The 20186-nt window shown below is 50.1% G+C and overlaps 2 protein-coding genes across 4 annotated transcripts in view; both read left to right on the forward strand.

The window, feature by feature from the left end:
- CRY2 (cryptochrome circadian regulator 2) overlaps window positions 1-20186 on the forward strand; it is a 208057-nt gene that overhangs the window by 41314 nt on the left and 146557 nt on the right. The gene's annotated exons all lie outside the window — the stretch shown is intronic.
- The window catches only part of MAPK8IP1 (mitogen-activated protein kinase 8 interacting protein 1), a 53961-nt gene continuing 39604 nt past the window's right edge, over window positions 5830-20186 (forward strand). The window contains exons 1-2 of one of the 3 annotated variants that reach the window (XM_075065271.1): window positions 5830-6248; window positions 6361-6507. In XM_075065271.1, coding sequence (XP_074921372.1) covers window positions 6163-6248; window positions 6361-6507 — 233 coding nt within the window. In that variant the 5' untranslated portion in view covers window positions 5830-6162. Of the gene's footprint in view, window positions 6249-6360; window positions 6508-7699; window positions 7765-20186 lie in introns of those variants that run through there. The other 2 variants (XM_032775099.2, XM_032775101.1) reach the window with 2 other exon arrangements.

Below are 20186 nucleotides of genomic sequence, written 5' to 3' on the forward strand. Positions count from 1 at the left end.
GTGTTGACTGCTCAGTGTGTAGTGCAGGATAAAAGGGGTGAAAGGCTGTGTGGACTACTCCCTTCTGAGCAGCCCAAAATCTCTCCAGTTTTGATGCAAGAGGAGTTGCGGCAAACTAGTCACACACAGCAATCTGCTATCCCAGGTCCCAGTAACTGTAGCACACCAAGTTCAAGTTAGAAGTGACTGGCTGCTCCATCCAATGGCAGGGAGGGGATCTCCCCAAGCCAGGAGCGGCGCCAGGGTTTTTGGTGCCCTAGGCAGGGGTCCTTCCATGCTACCGGTCATTGGTGGCAATTCTGCAGCGGGGGGGGGGGTCCTTCCCCGCTCCCAGTCTTTGGGGCACTTCAGCGGCGGGTCCTGGAGTGAGTGAAGGACCCACTACAGAATTGCCAACGATGACCCAGAGCGCGGAAGGACCCCTCCCCTCCCAAATCCTGGTGCCCTACGGTCGCCTAAATGGAAGTGCCGGCCCTGCCAAGAGCATCAGTTTTGTCTGGTCACAAGCTAATTCTAGTCACTACAGGTCTACAGGAGTTGCCCTTACCCTCTGGCCCAACCTTTAATCTTATCTTCCCAAGCAGCAGCCCATTCTGTAGTGCAGCTGCCTTGGCGCTGGCTATTCTCAAGCACCAAGATGCAGTGAAAAGTTGTCTTGACCGTGGCTTCAGAAGAGACTGGCTTCAAGCTATGAAGGTAGAAAATCGGTGCTGGGTGTGAAAAAAGGGGATGGAGCCAGACAAAAGCTGTTAGGATAGGGCAGGGTGAAAGATGCAGTGTTGCAGTGGACGGTGTGCATGTAGCAAGTGAAAATTACCTGAAGCCCTGAGTGCTACTCTGTTAATTAAATATAGCTGTGGGCATTCTAGTCCAGGGGTCAGGGTTAAAATTGAGTGACTGTGTTTTAGGTCTGTAATTTTCTGTGAATTTTGAAGTCGGGCTGACCTATGACTTTTGTCTAAAGTAGTACTCTACCCCCAGATGACAACAGACAGGCCTACACTCCCCTGCTTTTGTAGATTTTTCTATAGGTTTGTATTAGAACAAGTATACCCACTGGGATGCATTAATATCTAAGCTTTTGCTTAGGTACACAGTTAGTTTCTCTGGAGTTTCCCTTTCTTAGGGAGGCAGTGGCTTGAAACTGTTGAGTTTGAGCGCAAAGCTCCCGAACTAATGCACCAGAACAAATGAATGTAAAATCTAAATGTTGTGTGGATAGGGAAGAATTATGTATGGAGAAGAGGGTGTGAAAGCTGATGTGAGCACAATAGTGGGAACAGGTTTTATTTAACTAGTATTCCATCTGCTACCTCAGGAGCTGCTTCTGTAGCAGGAAACATTGAAACAGTAACTACTATTAATTTTGCAGCAAGAAGCCCAGGGTTTGGAGTTCAATCCTTGAGGGGGCCATTTAGGGATTTGGGGCAAAAATCTGTCTGGGGATTGGTCCTGCTTTGAGCCGGGGGTTCAACTAGATGACCTCCTGAGGTCCCTTCCATCTTTGATATTCTATGATACTTCTATGAAACTTTGTCAATGTTAGTTCAGTTCTGGTTACTCGTGTATAAATAATATAAGCTTAAAAAGCAGAAATAGGGGTGCAGAGATGGGAGATGAAAATGATTAGAGGTAGAAAGTGAAAAGTTCAGTACTGTCTAGAGAGGAGATGAGAGGATATGACAGAGATGTACAGAAGGCGACATGGTATAAAGATTGGCATATAGTACAAGAGTGAGCACCCTGACTGGGCCCATGGGATCTACAACTCAAAGCTAGCAAAAGGAAAAACTCTTCTATACAATGCATGAGAGATATGTGGAACTCAGTGAGCCTAGGAGGAGTGTTGTAAAGCAAGACTAGATGTTGATATGGATAATGTGAACATCCCTGGATACAACAGAATTAAATATATCTTACTTTCTGTTTCAGGCTATATCCTAAATTATATCTCCATAATTGTCCCTCACGATGCTCCTTGCATCTTTCCTGCTTCAGAGCCTAGTCAGGCATTTTCTGAGACACATTTCTAAGTATATTTATCACTATCTGGTTCAAGTGCTTTATTAGCCCAGGAGACTGGTGGTGATAGGAATATTACCCACAAGGTGAATGAGGATGGTAATATCTTTTATTAGACCAACTTCTGTTGGTGAAAGAGAGATATTTTTGAGCTTACACAGAGCTCTTCATAGGAATAAAAAGAGAACTCCACATACCCTATTATCCTGAAGAGTGCCTCATAAGGGCAGAGGTTAAGTGGGAGCCACTATCTGATTCCAGCTTGAACACACAGTTGCCAACTTTCACACAGTAAATAAGCACCCCAACTTTCACAATAAGCCAAAAATCAAGCTAATCCCATTTCAAAACAAGGCTAAAACAAGCTAATCCCTAAGAACCCCAATATTCTATGTGACTAGATCCCTGGAGTGTGCAGTCTGGGACTGTGGTGGGCCCGCTGTGCACCCCAACTCTTTTCCCCCCTCCCCGCCCCTGCTTGCCAGGAGCCGATCAAAAAGAAGCAACAAGCCACAAGCCCAACAAGTTACAAGCCAAAAAATAGCCAACAAGCAACTCATAAGCCAATTAAGCCCAAAACAAAGCCCTATTTTTACATTTTTTTCATGGGTTTGGCATGTATTCTTGAACAGCAAACCCCCTCTACTAAAAACATGATTAATCAATACCATAGCTGTGGTTCAGAGTGTATCACTGGGAGCAGGTAAAGCCTCTACCCATTCTGTAAACAGGCAGGTTCCTGTGTGAATGTACTGGCTCTTTTGGGAGGAGCATGGACTCACTGGGCCCACCTAATCAATTTGGATATCAGATCAGGAGATGATGATCCCTTTGCTCTGAAGCAGTTCTCGGAACTGTAGATTGCCACGTATTCGCAGGGGCAAAAGAAAATGCAGGCCTGTTATTTACCAGGCTGCACGTGGCAACAGACTATATAGGTAAGAGATGCAAGGGGAGTATGGGTCACGAGGCAAAATGAGAACCAACACAATAAAATTAATCTCAAATTTTATTTTTTAGTGGACATGTTACAAGGGGTACAGGGAAGCAGTTATTAGCTAATGAGTTAACAAACCTAACAACACAATGGCCTAAAATATTACTAACATATTTACAAAAAAAAAATGCAAGCATTTTAGTTTAATAATGTACTTACATACAAACAAACAATCACTGACGGGCAAACGTGTAGAAAGCTCTATTTGGAAAACGTTGACTAGAGAGAGAGGCTTCGAGGGGTGATCAGGGCTCGGTTACGGATTACCAGCATACAGGAGATACACGGGGAACTTCATTTTTTCCTCTCCTGCCTGCACATGGCCGGGGCAACCGTAAAGATACCACTATTGACATCAAGAAGTGTCATAGTGGACCGACCCAACAACTGTGTGTGTTCGCTCTGATTGGCACAAGCAATGTTTATACCAAATAGGGGAGCGGGTGCCAAAAGGTCTGGCTTCGCCCCCAAAAGGTGAGGTAATGCATATTGTTGTAGAATGGGTCCAATACTGAATGACAAAAGAAGAGGCCAGGGCAATACCGGTCTGGCAAGTGATACAGGATGCAGACAGGAACCCATTCTAACAGGAACCTGACCCATGAAGGCTGGAATATGTTACAAGTGAGGCTCTCTGCACCTTTGCTCAGGTTGAGCCAGTAGGTCTGTTTAGGATTTTCAAAAGAGAGAAAGTCTAGTTCTCCAAATATCTTAATCTTTCTTCAGGAGGAAACAAGTCTATTTGTGGAAGCACAGTTAAAGGACAACACAATAATGAAGCTGTATCATTTCAGAGAGAATTTCCTAACTCATTCCATCTCAACAAAGCTGACCAGTGATGAACTAAACCAAAGCCCATGACTCCAAACTAGTCCATGAATGTTATCCCTTTTGAATTCATATCTGGCAGGAGATCAAAGCCCCTGGGACCATCTGGGACTCCCAACTCTGAGGAAGCAGATGATGCACTGGATTTTAGCCATGAAATAAATTGTCTTCACATCTTGGAATGGAGCTATACCTAAGGTTCCTTAAGAGACTGACAGGGCCAATCCAGTGCCATCTATTTATAGTATCCCAGGGCACAGCTGACATTATACACATACATATAGTAAATTGATAATAGTGGTATGGCTACACTTAGCAGCATGTTAAAAGTCCCATTGGAGGATTAGAAATACTACCTCAAGCAACCAAAACTGTGTAAATTGGATCCTTCTGAACACAGTGCAACTTAAAGGGATACCTAGGAGTAGATGGGGGAGGACATCTTAAACCTGGTACTGTGGTTTCATGTATGTAATTTCTTTAAGCAGCACTACAATGTTATGGGAATGAGGGAATGATTTAAATACCGTCTCAGCACAGAATCAGCATGGGATTCTTTCCAGACCTGATGAGATGGTTAAAGTAGCGGAGGTAGTTTTGCCCTGCTGTTTAAAGGGCAGCGAGTGGAAGAAGTGGGGTGGTAGACCCAGCCATTAATAGAACTGGTTCCACCTCTTTAATTCAGTGAAAATGGTTTGAAATCTGGCTTTAATCTTCTCCTTGCTTTGACCGTAATGCAGACATGGTGGCCTTGGGCCTGAGCAGCAGGATTGAACCATCCTGGGGAAAGTAGTGCTGCAGCAGAGGAAACTCCTTATCATCACTTTCTGAAAGGACCCTTTGAAAAATATTTGTATTCTAAACTGGAGAAAGGACCTACCATCCCCATTTGGGGTCAGGGTGCTGATGAAATGCTGATGGGGCATTGCCACAGGGGTGGAGGAGGGCATGGAAAATTAAAATACCTGTTCATTTGATTGTCTTGCCCTCTCCAAACCCCTTGGAGGCTACTGCCCAGTATCTTTAGCCCCAACCTGCCCCCTCTTTGCTGACCCACGCCCAGGCTGTATTTGCTCTACTCCTCTCAGATGCTTCGCAGCCAAACAGCATGAGTTGGGGAAGGGTTCTGCTGCTCTGCTTGCAATCCTAAAGGCTGTGCTGAGACATCTCTGGGGGGGTAGCGAGGTTCCTGCTATCCTGGGGGGGGGTCTCCAAGGTTGCTGACTTTGTGGGGGAGGGTCAGTAGTTCCTTGTTCCCCTTCCACTCCTTAGATCAGTGGTTCTCAAACTTGTACTGGTGACCCCTTTCACATAGCAAGCCTCAGAGTGCGACCCCCCCAATAAATTTAAAATACTTTTTTATATACACCTCTACCCCAATAAAACGCAACCCAATATAACACGACTTCAGATATAACACGGTAAAGCAGCGCTCTGGGGGTGGGGGGGGGGCAGGGTTGTGCACGTCGGCGGATCAAAGCAAGTTTGATATAACGTGGTTTCACCTATAACGTGGTAAGATTTTTTGGCTCCCGAGGACAGTGTTATATTGGGGTAGAGGTGTATTTAACACCATTATAAATGCTGGAGGCAGAGTGGGGTTTGGGGTGGAGGTTGACAGCTCGTGACTCCCCATGTAATAACCTCGTGACCCCCTGAGGGGTCCTGACCCCCAGCTTGAGAACCCCTGCCTTAGATCCTCAAGATGTTAGACACTGCACCTGCTTTTTCTGTAGAGGAGCTCTCATTACTTCAGAGGACCCACCTCCCCAGGAGCCTTTCACAGAGCCTCGGAACACTTCATGCCATGTCAACCTCCCTTCCTCAGCTCCTGCTACCTCTCTTCCTCACCCCCTGCCAGTCCCCCACACCCATCTCCCTGCCAATCCCCTCTTTACCCTCTGCCAGTCCAATCTCCTCCCAGCCTCTCCCCCTCCCCCGCCAGCCACCCCCTCCCTGCCAGCTCTGCTCGCTCCTGCTTCAGTCTTCACCCCGCTACCTCCCGCCTGTCCCGGGCGCTCCCCGAGGAGCAGGACGCGGCCGGCAGCTGCCCCACCCGGTCGGACTCCTGGGCACCCTTCACCTGCTGCAGCTCGGCCGGCGGGAGGGGGAGCCAGGCTGCAGCGCCCAGGCGGGGGCATCTCTCCTGCAGTTGCCACCTCCGGGGGCTTTCTCAGCTTTGGCTTTCAGAAGCGCCCTTCGCTGCCAGCCCCTGTGCTCCCCAGTGAATTCCTGTCTGGCGGCCCTGCTCTCCCCTCCCCTGCCAGCATCAGCAGCATCCATCTCCCCTCCCTCCGCCTGCATGGAGAGAGAGAATGGCGGAGAGGGAGAAAGGAGCCACCTCCCCGGCCGGATCGTCTCCGTTCCTGGGGCTGCACCTGGCCTCGCCCCCCAATTTCAGGTACCGGAGCCTCCCCTCACCCCAAACCCCTCAGTCCCTTTCCCGGGGGGCGGGGGGGTCGCTGCAGATGTCGTTGGCCCTGCCCCTTCCCCCACCTATCCCTGTTCCGCAGAGTCTGGCTGGGCACAGGCTGCTGCTGCATCCTCTGCTCCATCGCGGGCCGACGCCGGCAGCCCCCGCCGCTTGCTGGCTACTCCCCCCCGAGGCTGGGAACCAGGCGGCGGTGCCCCCTCCCCACCGAGGCTGGGCGAGGGAAGGGGTAAGTCTCCCCCCCGAGCGGGCATGCACAGGCTGCATTGCTCTGGGCGGGGGGGAACAATGCTTGCCTGGGGCGTCAGCCAGCCAGGTCCCCTCTCAGCAGGCTCGGGACAGTGTAACCCTCCCCACAGGCCAGGGGGTCAAACCCGCTGTCCCCGCCCCGCCAGCAGCGGCAAAGAAGCCGTCTGCCCTGGAACAGGTGGCGTCTGCCGCGGGCGCTGCTCTGCTCTCTGGAGGAGGCAGGGGCTTGTGCCTGCAGCCCAGTGGGGAGGACTGGGCTCTGGACCCACTTTCCCTCCCGGCTTTGTGTAGGGAGGGGCTGCAAACACAAATATCGCGCCCACCTCCAACCCCAAATCCCTCCACAGCCTCCTCCTCTAGCACCCTTCTGTCCCCCAAAATCCTCCCCTTATATCCCCCTCAGAGATCTTGCACGTGCTTCCCCCAAGCACCCTCCCACCTCCTACCCAACTCTTCACACACCTACCTCCAGTCCCCTCACCCTCCCACTCCTTCCTAAATCCTCCCTACTTCCCACTCAAGCCCCAACACCTCCCCTCTCTTCTCCCAACCCCCCCCCACATACACACCCCACTCAAAAGCCTTCCTCCACACCCAAAAAACACCCCCCCTTCCCCAAACAACCTTCCTCCCCAGGAAATACTTCCTGCCTCTCAAAAAACCCCTTTTTTATGTCCCCTCAGAGACCCCTGCCCCAGGTACAGACCTGAAACAGAAAACAAACCCAGGAGGGTGCTGCGGATTTAGAATTGATCCTCTCAGAAATACTGAGCACCCCCTTCCATCTGGGACTTGGAGCCCTTTAATCTGAAGGCTGTGAAACTGTTCACAATATGGCCTGACAGAAGCAGGGACAGGAGCAGAGGTGGACTGAAGAACCTACAGCTGCCTAGCTGAGATAAGGGTACCGGTGGGCTTGGGGCCAGGATGCCTGCCAATGACTTTTGGAGAGCAGGATCAGCAAAGAGGTGCACTTGGGGTAGGAGCACCGCCTGGCATTAGACCATATATAGGCCCTGCCACTATCTTTTCCTCCGATTTGGTGGGTTTGATGTCATTTGTTTTTTCTGAAATTCTGAGCAGTTGTTTTCTGGTTATCATATGTGTGTGTCTTGAATGATGGGGCACTAAGCCTAGAACTGGGTCTGAGCTGGGCAGGGAGGTGAGATCTGTAATGAGTTGTTTATGCTGAGAGATTCTGGGAGGCAGGAGAGATGCTCCACACCTGTGACCAGAGGTAAATGTTTCACATGTGACTCTGTCGGGAGCCCAGGGGGTCTGAAAGTTGAGGAAAGAGATTATCTGCCATCATTTTGGAGGGGAAGCTGATGTGTTGTTTGGGCATTGTGAGGCTGGGTGATTTACCAGTAAGGGCCCTGCCCCTGTGCAGACTGTCATTTGGTTCTGGAGTTTCCTCTGTAAACAGCAGTCCACTCTCTTCCTTTTAGTTCTAATGCTGCCTGTTTGATTTGTTTGAAGACATTGCACGCAACATGGCTGCATAAACCATGCAAATTAAGCAATTAAAGCTGCCTCTGGAAAGGTCCACCATGGAGAAAAGGCTCAGCCACAGAGCTGGGTAATGCGAGCTAAGCAGCAGAGCTCAGCTCAGCCTGGTCCCGTGACAGTCTCGGGCTTGCTGTGTGCTGCTGTCCTAGATACAACGTTTGTCTCCTGGGCTGTGTCCTCTCCAATGTAAACAGCAACACCCAGGGAAAGAAGAGCAAAGTGCCAGCTCCTTCTGTTGTCCAGGTCTACAGAAGTGGAGTCCGAATTCCCAGGAAGCAATTTTTAATGGGAAAGGGAGCAGGAAATAGTCATACCTTGTACAGGGAAGTGTCAGAGCCCTGAGATTTAATGGGGAGAACTCAGGGGTCACTGAAGTTAGGGCAAATCATTCCAGAAGCCCGGAGTTTGGGATCAAGTTCTTGGTATTGATGGAAAGAATTCTGAGGTCTCTGAACTTGGGACGGAATTTTTTAGACCCAGAGATAATGTTGAAATATTTAGGGATGTGGTGGGGAGGGAGCTGGATACACACACCCTACTTACACCCACCAGGATGTGTTATCTGGCAGGTGTAAGCACTGAGGAGTGGGAAGCTGTATAAACAGAGAGTATCTGGGGTAACAGAGTCCAAAAGTCACTGGCAGTCATCCTGCCCCTCCAAACGCATCCTTTCTACTGTAGCCAGCTCCAGAACCTGTGAGAGGAGAGACCTCCCACTCATGGGTTGCCTTAGGGATTCCATTGTTCTGGGCTGAAAAGGGCAACAGAGACTTCAGTCAAGGGTGAAGTGAAGTGCTGAATGAACCATGAGGACATAGGAACACTGTGCTCCCGGCGCAAGGGGAATCACACCCATGTTTCCTGCTGCTATTCCTACCCCTTCTGAATGGCAACACACAGGCTCCCAGCAAAGGACAGCAGAGCCACGAGGTGATATGCCCCCTTTAATACATAAGAGAATCAGCACTGCCAGATAGCCCCAAAATGGAGGCGATGAGTGGGGGCAAGAAGTTCTGATTAGTTCTCTAGTTTGAAGGCCTCGCACCATCTGAAAAGGGTCTGGGAAGCAACAGTGTGGGATGAGGACCTTCTTTTTTAGGGCAGCCTCCTTGGGTGATCACCTTGTCTCAGTGAGGGGAATTCTAGACATTAGAGATGGAAAAGTCCTATTAGGTTCCATTTGTCCCCTGGGCCCAAGGCAGGATTGGTCCCTACAATCTATTCTCCAGGGTTGTGCCCCCATCAGCTTTAAATATCCCAAGCAATGGGGCTCCTTTCCCTTTCTTTAGGAGACAGTCCCACAGCCTCACATACCCCACTGCCAAGAAGCTCCTGAGATTCAGCCCAAATCGCTTTAAGCGGGGGTTGGACTAGATGACCTCCTGAGGTCCCTTCCAACCCTAATATTCTGTGATTCTATGATTAAGTTTTTCTTTGCACTGTCTCATCCTCCAATTCCTACTTCTACCCTGTAACAGGGTGTCTTGCCCCCATAAGTGCTAGAGCCCTGGGGCCAGTCAATCCTAGTTACTAAGGAGACACCTCACCAGGCAGCAGGATATCTTTCTTTGCAGTGTTAATGTCAGAAACTTTTTCTGCCACTCACTGGGCTTTCTAATCTAAATTACTTGTCAGCTGGAGGAAGAGGCCCCTGTGTGAATGCTAATAGTTCTGTAGTTTGGTTGTGGTCATGTTGGGGATGGCCATTTGTGCAGGCCAGGGGTAGAGTGTGTCAGGGCTGTCTGAGCCAGGGTGAAGGCCCAGCAGGGTGAGTTTCACAGAGGGTTTTGCACTGGAGCTGTTTGCCAGCCCTCTGGGGAAGGATTGCCCAGTGCTCATCCTTGAGCTGGGACAGGAGGTAGGCTGCTGCAGCTGTGTTAGTGTCTCCTAGTCTGTGCCCAGGGAGGAGGGGATAGAGAAGAGGAGGAGTGAGAGATGCTTCACCTGAAATTCTGTTACTAAAGGAACTCTTGATAGTTGATGTAGGAGCTTCACTTTTAAAGCAGGAGTGGGATGTAAAGCATTATACAAAGCTTGCAGCTGCTAGTGGCCCCAGGCCCAATTCTCCACAACCCTGCACCTTATGTAGTCATTGACACCACTGGATAAGCATTCTGACTTGGTGGTGTTTTACACCTACTTTGCACTGGTGTAAATGACTGCATAAGGTGCAGAGCACCAATGAATCTGACCCCTGTCCGTAGCAGTGACCAGGTCTGAGAAGGAAAAAAGTGGAGGGGTGGCGGGGCAGCTCCCTTTAGCAGTCTGCAGACAAATCACTCTGACCCGAGTCTGAGGGTATGGCTACGCTTGCAGCTGTACAGCGCTGGGAGTTAAAGCTGTCTTCGTACAGCTGTGTAGGGAAAGCGCTGGAGTGTGGCCACCCTGCGACACAGTCTCGCCAGCACATCACGTTTGGCAGTTGAGCTATTCCTTAAGATCCAAGTGATGAGGAGTCCGACAAGAAGCGGTCACCCTGAACAGTATGACACAAATTGCTTCTGGCATTCACGGAATGCTCAGCACTGTGGAACGCCACTTTTGGCTGGGAAACAAGCACTGGTGGTGGATCACATCGTCATGGAAGTCTGGGATGACGAGCAGTGGCTGCAGAACTTTCGGATGAGAAAGCCACTTTCATGGGATTTGTGAGGAGGTTGCCCCCACCTGCGGCGCAGGACACGAGATTGAGAGCTGCCCTGCCAGGGAGAGTGGGTGGCTATTGCAATCTGGAAGCTGGCAACTCCGACAGCTACTGATTGGTTGGGAACCATTGGAGTGGAAGTCGACCGTTGGAACGTGTTGATGCAGTTTGCGGGCCATTAATCACATCCTGCAAGAAGAACTGACTCTGGGAAAGTGCAGACATTGTGGATGCTTGCACAATGGGTTTCCCTAACTGTGGAGGGGCGATAGATGGAAATGCATATCCTATTCTGGCACCACCCACCTAGCATCCGAGTGACGAACGGAAGGGGTATTTCTCTGTGTTCTTCCGGCACCTGTGGAGCACCATGGCGTTTCATTGCACATTAACACAGCTGGCCTGGAAAGTGCATTATGCACGCATCTTTCGGAACAGTGGCCTGTCAGGAAGCTGCAGCAGGGACTTTTTCCCAGACCGGAGATCACAGAGGGGACGTCGAATGCCATTGTGATCTTGGAGACCCGCTTACCGTTAAGCAAGGAAGCTTGACAGGCAAGGACCGGTCAACTACAGACGATCCGGTGCCGAATGACTGTGGAGTGTGCTCGGCCATTTAAAGGGGCACTGGCGATCTCGTATGGGAAGCTAGACTTGGGGAGAAGCAGCATCCCCGGCGTATTCGCATGCTGTACCTCCATAATTGTGAGGGAAGGTGAAAGATTCAGTCAGGCATGGACCTCTGAAGTTCAACGCCTGGAGGCTGAATTTGCACAGCCAGAGCAGGCTACTAGAGAGGCCAGCACGGGCTGCATGATTAGGGATGCCTTGGGGAGGAATTTGAGGCTAAAAACAACAGTATGTTGGTGCCTTGCACGGGAGTGAAGTGCAGTGATTACATGTAGTAGGAAGCTGTTTCTAGCTGATTGCAGTGCCTGTTTCTTTCTGGCTAGGTATCTTTTACTTTCGCATAATAAGACGGTTTTCAAAGCCAAGAATTCATTTATGAAAAGAAAATACTTTCATTACAGACACAACAACATTGGGAACCAAAGGGGAGGGATGCGGTGGGGAACGTCGACAGGTTTGAATAGTCCTGCCGGAGTGCTGTGCAATGACTGCTGCACTCAGGATGCCTTATACTGCATGTGATGGGGGTTGAGTGCAGAGGGTAAGGGTCGTAGTCTCAGGGCTGCTTGGTGAATGTATAGGTGTTGGAGGCAGCTGGTGGTGGTAAGAACTGGATGCTGGGAAGGGGGTTTTGGCAGAATTGGGCACAAGGGAAAGGTTTGGGACGGGGGTGCCGCCGGTAGTGCTCTGCGTGCATGGCTACGAGCGCCTGTATGAGTCCATGGCGCGCCAGATGCTTCAGCTCGTGCTTTTTTTTCCTGGCCGCTGCGTTTTTCGGCAGATCCTGGCTTTCCCTTTCCCTCCAGTCCTGAATGTGATCTCTGTGAAGAGTGATCCAAACTGCTTGCAGCAGTCTTTGCTTCTTCGGAGGTTTTGGAGTCTTTGAGTGTTGAAACACGGCAGCCAAGATCTCAGGTGCTTGTGGAAGCAAAAGGCAACACTTAAGAACGTGCAGTTTATATCAACAGTTACTCACCCAGTGAGGAGTTACGCTCAATAGCATAATTTTCCCATACCAGAGAGAACGCACATAACCACAGGAGCCCCGAAATGGTGAGTAAGGGACTGATTGCTTCAGGGCTGTACTGTCCTCGGGGTTCTGTGCGTTGGGGAGCAAACAGCTGCAAGGGCACTCACCTGAACATCTCCAAACATTCCACAGGAGTTGATCCTGGAAGATATCTCGCTCGCGGCGGTCACCTGGGAAGGCGCGGAGGTCTCTACACACATGCGGATCTGCCCTGGTCCCTATGCACTTCCTGTGTCTTGCATAGCCCCCACCCCTCACGCACAGTGGCATGGACACGTTAGCCTGACTGGGACAAGACCACAGTGGCTCTCTCAATAACTTGCGGCAGCAGCGCATTGCCCCTCTATTCCACATCTAGGCATGGCATGCAGCCCAACCCTCTCCTCCTCTCCCAAAAAATTTCCATCCGAAAATAAAAGCCACTTACCAGAACCCACTCCTCTGTTGCCTCCCAAGTACCGGCTGCTGTGACTGGCTACCTTCCTCTTGCTTGAGAAGAGCCCTGGCTGCATGCCTCAGGGACTCCGGGGTACTCCCCCACCCCATACCCACCTCGGTTTCCTCCTCCCTCCCTCCTCCCCCCTCCTGCTCTGAAGTGCCTCATGGTCCTCGGATTGTGTGGGCCACCCCAGATCTGCCTCCAGCTCTTGTGAAAAACGGCAGGTCGTGGGCAGCACGCGGACGGCAGTTCCCTCGCGGGCTTTGCAAGGCATCCGTAGCTCCTTCATTTTACCCTGCACTGCAGCGTGTCCCGGTCATGGCCCCTCAGCATGGCCTTGATATCTGCCCATAGGTAGCAATTCCGCAGTAGAGCGCAGCTGGGACTGCACCAGATTCTTCCCTCAACACTGATGAGGTCCAGCAACTCGCCATGCTCCAACTGGGGCTCGTGGCGCGTGGAGGCATGTCATCTGCAAGATTCACTGATTGCACTCCATCCTGGTTGAGCAAACGGAAGGATTTTAAATTCCAGGGCTTTAAGGGGGTCACCTGAGGCCAGGGCAGTAGAGTTCAAACTGATGAGCAAAGTGGCGAACAGGCATCTGGGATACCTCCGACTACCTTGGAGGCCAATAACAGCGCTTTGTGCCCCTGGCCCCGGAAGCAGCGCTGCATCACCAGCGCTGCAGTCATTCCCCAGGCAATGGGTGAGTCAGCCAGCGCTGTAGCCAGGAGATACAGCGCTGTATGTGCCCTGCATTGTGGATGGTGAGTGGTTGCAGCGCTGTAAAGCCCCACCAGCACTGCAACTCCCAGTGTAGCCAAGGCTAGAAATTTGGAAGAGACCTGTACTTGGTAGGACCATCCAGAAAAAACTGGAGGAGATGCTGCAAAAAGTGTGTTAGGAATGTAACAGAAGGTTGGTGGGTGGGAGAGATGTTTGGGGCATCTTTGGCCCTGAGGCACACCCATTCAGCTTCCTAAAAGAGCCATAGCTCATCTAGATGCTGAACAGCAGGGCTCCGGGAAAGCTACCCCCAAGGAGTTATTGCATGGTTCAGGGAATTGAGAGAGACAACCTGAACCTCTGGGAGTCTGAGCCAGTCTACACCGGTAAATTGATTTTAGATACAATTTGCAGCTACGGAGAGCGTAGCTGAGTCGAATATCTAAAACGATTTACCACCCGTCTTCACCGCGCGGGATCGATGTCCGCGCCTCGCCATGCGATTCCGACTCCGTTGGGTTGGTGAGTTCCGGAATCGATAAAGCCGCTCAGGGATCGATATTCCCGTGCTAGACAGACGCGATATCTCGATCCCGAGCAATCAATTAACGCAACCGATACGGCGCGTAGTCGAGACATGCCCTGACTGTCACAAAGGAGCTGGGCAAGCATTCCTATTATAGGCTTCTAAAGAGGGGGTCTCTAGGAAAGGAGTGAACCTCTTTGTATCCCCAGAGTTCAGGAGTCTAGGCTGAGATGGAAATCAAGCCCTGCCCTACAGGTGATTGTCTGTGATGTGTTCGGGGTTCTGAGTAGTCAAGCTCAGAGGCAAGGGCAGGGCATTGTTTTAAGTTCTACAAAAGGGCGCTGCTCAGGACGTCCTTTGCGAAGCAAAGACCCCTGGTTCCTGTGTGGGGGAACAGGAACGGAGCCCAGTCGAAAGGTTCCCTCTGAACTAAGCACGTTTCAGGGCCGGTCCAGGCCCAGCGGCCTAGCGCGTGCTTGGGCGGCACGCCACGGGGGCGCTCTGCCGGTTGCCAGGAGGCGCGCAGGCGCTCCGGTGGACCCGCAGGCAGGCGTCCCTGCGGAGGTCCTTCGACGGCCCGCGGCTCCGGTGGAGCATCCGCAGTCCACTGGAGCCGCGGGACCAGCGGACCCTCCGCAGGGACGCCTGCCTGCGGGAGGTCAACCGGAGCCGCGGGACCGGTGAGCGGCAGAGCGCCCCCCGTGGCGTGCCGCTGTGCTTGGGGCAGCGAAATGGCTAGAGCCGGCCCTGACTGTACTGAATGCCCCAGTATGGTGCTGACTTGCAGATGGAATATCAGAACAAAGTCCTGACTGCTTCTGTTCATCAAAGATCTCTACAATTTCACAAGATTCAGAGTGGGAACCTTGCTATCCTAGCCAAATTCCAGCTCAGATGATTCTGTTCTGTGATCCTACATTCCCTCCACAGGTTCAGATGGACACAGAATTATTCTTCACCTCCTTTCCTGAACTGTTGTGTAGCATGACTCTGTCTGTTAATCAGCTGCCAGCTCCTGCCCCAGAGGTGGCTGCATTAAAGTGGCTGGTAAAGTGACTTCTGTATGTTAGTGCCCTGGAGAAACATAAGTTATTAAAATGCAACTTTTATCACTGGCTTTCGCAACTGGAGTCTGCAGCTTTTATGTGCTGATAGAGGCAAGATGTGTCACTTGCAAAGATACATTTGTGATTTGTTTTGCCTATGTTAAATGACCTGGGTAGGAAGCTCTTGGTACGCACAGTGTCACAGGTAACAAGGAGACTGGCCTGCTGGGTAATAACGAGATCTCTCCATGCCCTGGGACCTGGTGCATTTTGCAGGAAGTGACCTGGCTGTCTGCTTGTTGCTCATGCTGCATGTAAGCTGTTGCTAGGAAGGGTTTGAGCATCTTGAGGGGATTCTAATGACTTCTTCCAAGCCAGTGTGGATCCCTGAAGGAGCAAGAATGAAGAAGACCAGCTAGTGTCCAGTTTTTAATGCAAAAGCACCACAGACAGCTCTGTCAATGCACCTCAATTTTGAGTTGCAGCATTCCCTGCTATTCCACCTTGGGCCTTTCAAGGAGTGAAGGCTAATTTCATAACACACTCATACCTGCTAAAGTGAGGCGGGGTTGGAGAAGAGCAGCTAGGGATGTGCTGACAGGATTTGGATGGTCCATGAAATAATACAAAGAATTATGACTCTGATGATGATAAAATTAATGGAAAGGAACATGTTTTAATATAGCAATTTACTAGGCTGCCCACTCACAGCTGCCCACATCAGCCTTCATAAGCGCTCATCTTGTGAAGTGTGTATGTGTGTGTGTATTGGGGGGGGCGGGGATCACGGACTGCCTTATATTCTCCCTCCTCCCCACTCCAAAGAATGGTGGGTAGATGGGACAACAATGAAAGAGTTACCCTGTAAAGCCAGCAGCCATCATGGGCTGCACGAAGTCTAGATCTACTTCCTTGTTCTCTTCAGAATGAGGAGGCAGAGAGACTGTGTGATCTAGTGCAGTGTTTCTCAACGGCTGGTCTGTGGATTGGCACCAGTCCCTGAAATCTCCCTGACACAGTTTAGGAAGGCAGCCGATCCCTGGTATCAAAAAGGTTGAGAAACACAAGTACTCTTGTTCTTTTTGCAGATACAGACTAACACGGCTACTACTCTGAAACTCGTGTAGTGGACTGAGGATGCAGGGACTTTGGGTCCTATTCCTGGTTCTAAAAGGGAGCGTGGTTTAGCAGACTGAGCATGGGACTGGGAGACAGGATTGTCATGGGTTTTGTTCCTGGCTCTGCCACTGGCTTGCTGTTGTGACCTTGGACAAGTCCCTTCTACTCTCTCTGCGGCAGTTTCACAACCTGTAACATGCAGATGATATTTCCTTTCTTTTAAGGGGGCTGTCAGTGTGAGCACCAGAAAGGTGAAACATGCTATGTAAATGCTAAACATTATTATTATTATTGTTAGCAGGGCTTGAAAAATCCCCTCACCTAGGGTGAATAGGAAGCTTCTCCAGGTGAATGCCTTCAACTTCTGCAGAACATGAACTTTCATTAAAAAACAAACTTTTTAGCTCATATGGTTGTGAGGAAAATCTTCAAGTCACCTAGGTATAATTGATGCAACTATATCTGCCTGAGTCTGCAGACTGATGGCTCCATTGCTTCTGCCAGTGCTCACAGTGAAAACTGTCCAGAGCCTTAGTGGGTTTGACAACAGCTATTCAGATTTCTACAAACAGCAGTGAAACTGATGGAAATGAGGGTTGTTTCACTCTGCTAGTACTTGGAGAAGCTCTGAGCAGCAGCAGAGGCAAGTGTAGGAACTAATCACTGGGGGAGGAGAATCAAAAATGGATGTGGGCAAATGGAGACCTATATTTTCAGCAGCCAGGAAGTTTCTGAGTGGGAGGGGCAGGGGGAAATAGGTCGAGAGAGCTCTTTCTCCCTTCCATCAGCTGAGGGACTTAAAATGTATCAGATGCCTACTAGCTGATAAAAAAGATGGAGCCTGTGAGCCCTTCATAATCTTTATCAATGATCTGCCAGAAAATCATTGCTGATAAAGTTTGCAAATGACACAAAAATTGATGGAGTAGTAAATGATAAGGACAGGTCAGTTACAGAGCACTCTGGATCACTTGGTAAAGTGGACTCATTTGAACAACATGATTTTTAATGTAGTCAAATGTATATCTAGGAACCAATGTATGTCTATCTGGTGGTAAGAAGGGTAACTATAAGTTGGAAAACAGAGAGTCTGAAAAGGCTTTTGGAAGGATGGTGGATAATCAAGTGGTCATGAGCTTCCAGTGTGGTGCTGTGGCTTAGCAGCAAATGTGATCTTTGGATGTATATGCAAGGGAATAATGGTAGAAGTATAGAGGTGTTATTACCTCTGTATCTGCCATTAGCATGACCAATACTGGAATGTTGTGTCCAGTTCTGGTGTCCACACTTTAACAATGTTGCTGACAAACTAGAAAGGGTTCAGAAAAGAATGATTTGAGATCTGGAAAACCTGTCTTAGAGGGAGCGAGAGTAAAGAAGCTCCCTTCTAATTAGCTTTAACTTAAAGAGAAAGCTAAGAGGTGACTTAATCATGGTCTACAAGTAGCTACTTGGGGAGAAGACTGCTTATAGCAGAAGGCTCTTTAATCTAACAGACAAAGGTATAATTACATCCAATGGCTGGAAGCTGAGGCTAGGCAAATTCAGACAAGAAATAAGGTGCACATTTTTAACAGTGAGGTAAACTGTTCCCGTGGTGAATTATCCTAGGGATGTGGTAGATTCTCCGTCATTTGAAGTCTCTAAATCATGACTGAATGTCTTTTGAAACCATCTGCTCTAGCTCGACCACAAGTTATGGATCTAATGCAGCAGGAACTGCTTGGTGAAGTTATATGAGCTGTGTTATGCAGGGGGTCAGTCTCTAGAAGAACATAATGGTCCCTTGTGGCCTTAAAATCTATGACAAGCAGAGTCCAGGGACAGCTCCATGGTAGAGGTTCCAGCACCTCCCATTTCCCAGCAGCTGGAATGGGGTTGCTTTTGACTGGACAGTGAGCTGCCCACATCTTCTCATTGATCTTTAGCTTAGCATATTTAGTCCTCTGACTCCTTAGGCTTGGAAATGTTACCAGACACCTCAGTGTGAGGGGATGGGCGGGGGAGAGATGGGAAAACAAATTAGAGAGAAATTCAAGGGGAAGATATAGAGAAGAAAATACAGGGAAAGGAAGAGAGAGAAGGAAAAGAGGAAATAGACACCAAAAACAGTACGGGAAAAGATGCCTCATGATTTATTATAGGAAAGAAAGAAGATGGAGGAAGTGGAATTAAAGCCAGGAAGATTATGTAGGTTACACTTTTTAAAGGATATTAAATAGAAAATTCATTGGTGATTTAACTTACAGTTCAGTGCAGCACCCATTAAAAAGTACACAGAGTTAATTTGTTTAACTCACAAGGGGTGTAGTTTGGAGGCATTACAACACAGGACTCTGCCCTGTATAGTAAGATTAGTCCTAGGGCTAGTATATTTTGGGTGTTTCAAGCCCTGATTTTGGTCTCCCTGTGTCAGGGCTCACTGGCAGCAAGAGGTCTTTCTATTGTGATGCTTTCATAGGGCAGATCTCGCTTGTTCCTGTTAAACTTGTGGAATTGAATGCTTGGTTACCAGAGTAGCTGTTGATGTTGTTCTAACTCCCCTCCGCTCTCTTAAAAGCTTGACATGAACCCAACCTTAGCACCTGACCCAGGGGAGCTGGTTGTGCTCACTGCTACCCTGGACCACACCATTGCCAGACCCTGGGCAGAGAGACTATCCCCAGAATGGGCCAGCAGAGGGATGTGGGGGAGAGGCTGAAAGTCTGAGGATTTAGATCATTTCTGAAAGCACGTGAAACACAAGCAGCCCCACCTTGTCCTTGTCAGGCACTTACATGTGTGTCTAAATACTGTGCTGCCCCTTTAAATTTCTTTTTGTAGATGAAATGATGGTTCTCTCATTGACAAGTAAAAGCCGCAGACTTCCCCATTCCCACCTGGGACTGTAGTCCATGCAGAGGCTGACCAGACCAAGTAGGGGCCTTGCAAGGGCAAGAGAAGGTGGCTCAGCAGAGCTGGTATCAGTGATGTGGTAACTCAATGCCCTCTACCCTGTCTGCTGGTGATAAAGGCTGCGGGGTGCAGGAACGGCTATGGAGCAGGAGCCTGGCTGGCTGGCTGAGAGACTCAGCAGCCCGGCAGAGTGCAGGGCCTGGCACCATCTCAGCTCAGTGGGTTATTTTTTTTTCCAAGACAGCTGATTCAATCTATTTTTAATGAGCTCCCCTAGATTGCGCAGTGGGGAGGCAGAGAGTGGCGCAGGAGACAACGGGCTCTGAGCTGGGGCAGGCAGAGGGGCAGCACACGCAGAGCTCAGATCCTTTGAGCCTGGCTCCTCTCCCTGGGGCCCTGAAACAACAAGGAAGGGGTTCCTCTTAAATGCAGCTGGCCTTGAGAATGGAGTCGACCACAGAAGAGGAGAGCTGGCTGGAGGATCAGTGGGAGAAATGGTAGGGAATGGTGGGAAGGGAGGGCCGGGAAGCAGTCAAGCACTTCTGGGTGCATCCCCTCCTTCTGCATGTGATGCCTGCAGAACAGGAGTGAACTTGGTACGAACTTGGCCCATAGTTTATTTGCTGCATATGGGTCTGCATGGTAGCTGAGTACAGAGGAGACCAGAGCAGCCAGGACTGCTGGTTCCTCCCCATCAGAGCAGTCATGAGCTCACACGCAGGAAGCCCCTCAGTGTCTGAGGCAGGAGCAGTTGCTGGAAATGTGTTTACTTTAGCAGCAAGTGAAAGGGGTGAGAGCAGGGGAGGCTCCTTGGGAAAGAGGAGTATTAATGCAGGTGCTTCATGGAGAGGGAGGACTGACGAGATTGGAGATCCTGGTGCTCCTCAGTGATTCTTCCAAGCTCTGGCCTGGCATCTCTGCTTTCCATGGCTGGCGATAAACCTGTTGTCTCCCCAGTGCTTACTACAGCAAGCAGCCCTCAGATACAGTTCTAGTCTGCATGGCTGCGCCCTGTCCCAAAGAGAAAGCTGAGCACTCTCTGCTGTCCAACCATCCCACTAGGCAGGCCTGGAACTGCCACCCCAAGAGGTC

The sequence above is a fragment of the Chelonoidis abingdonii genome, chromosome 4, assembly GCF_003597395.2.
Source record: "Chelonoidis abingdonii isolate Lonesome George chromosome 4, CheloAbing_2.0, whole genome shotgun sequence".
NCBI classification, from domain to species: domain Eukaryota; kingdom Metazoa; phylum Chordata; order Testudines; family Testudinidae; genus Chelonoidis; species Chelonoidis abingdonii.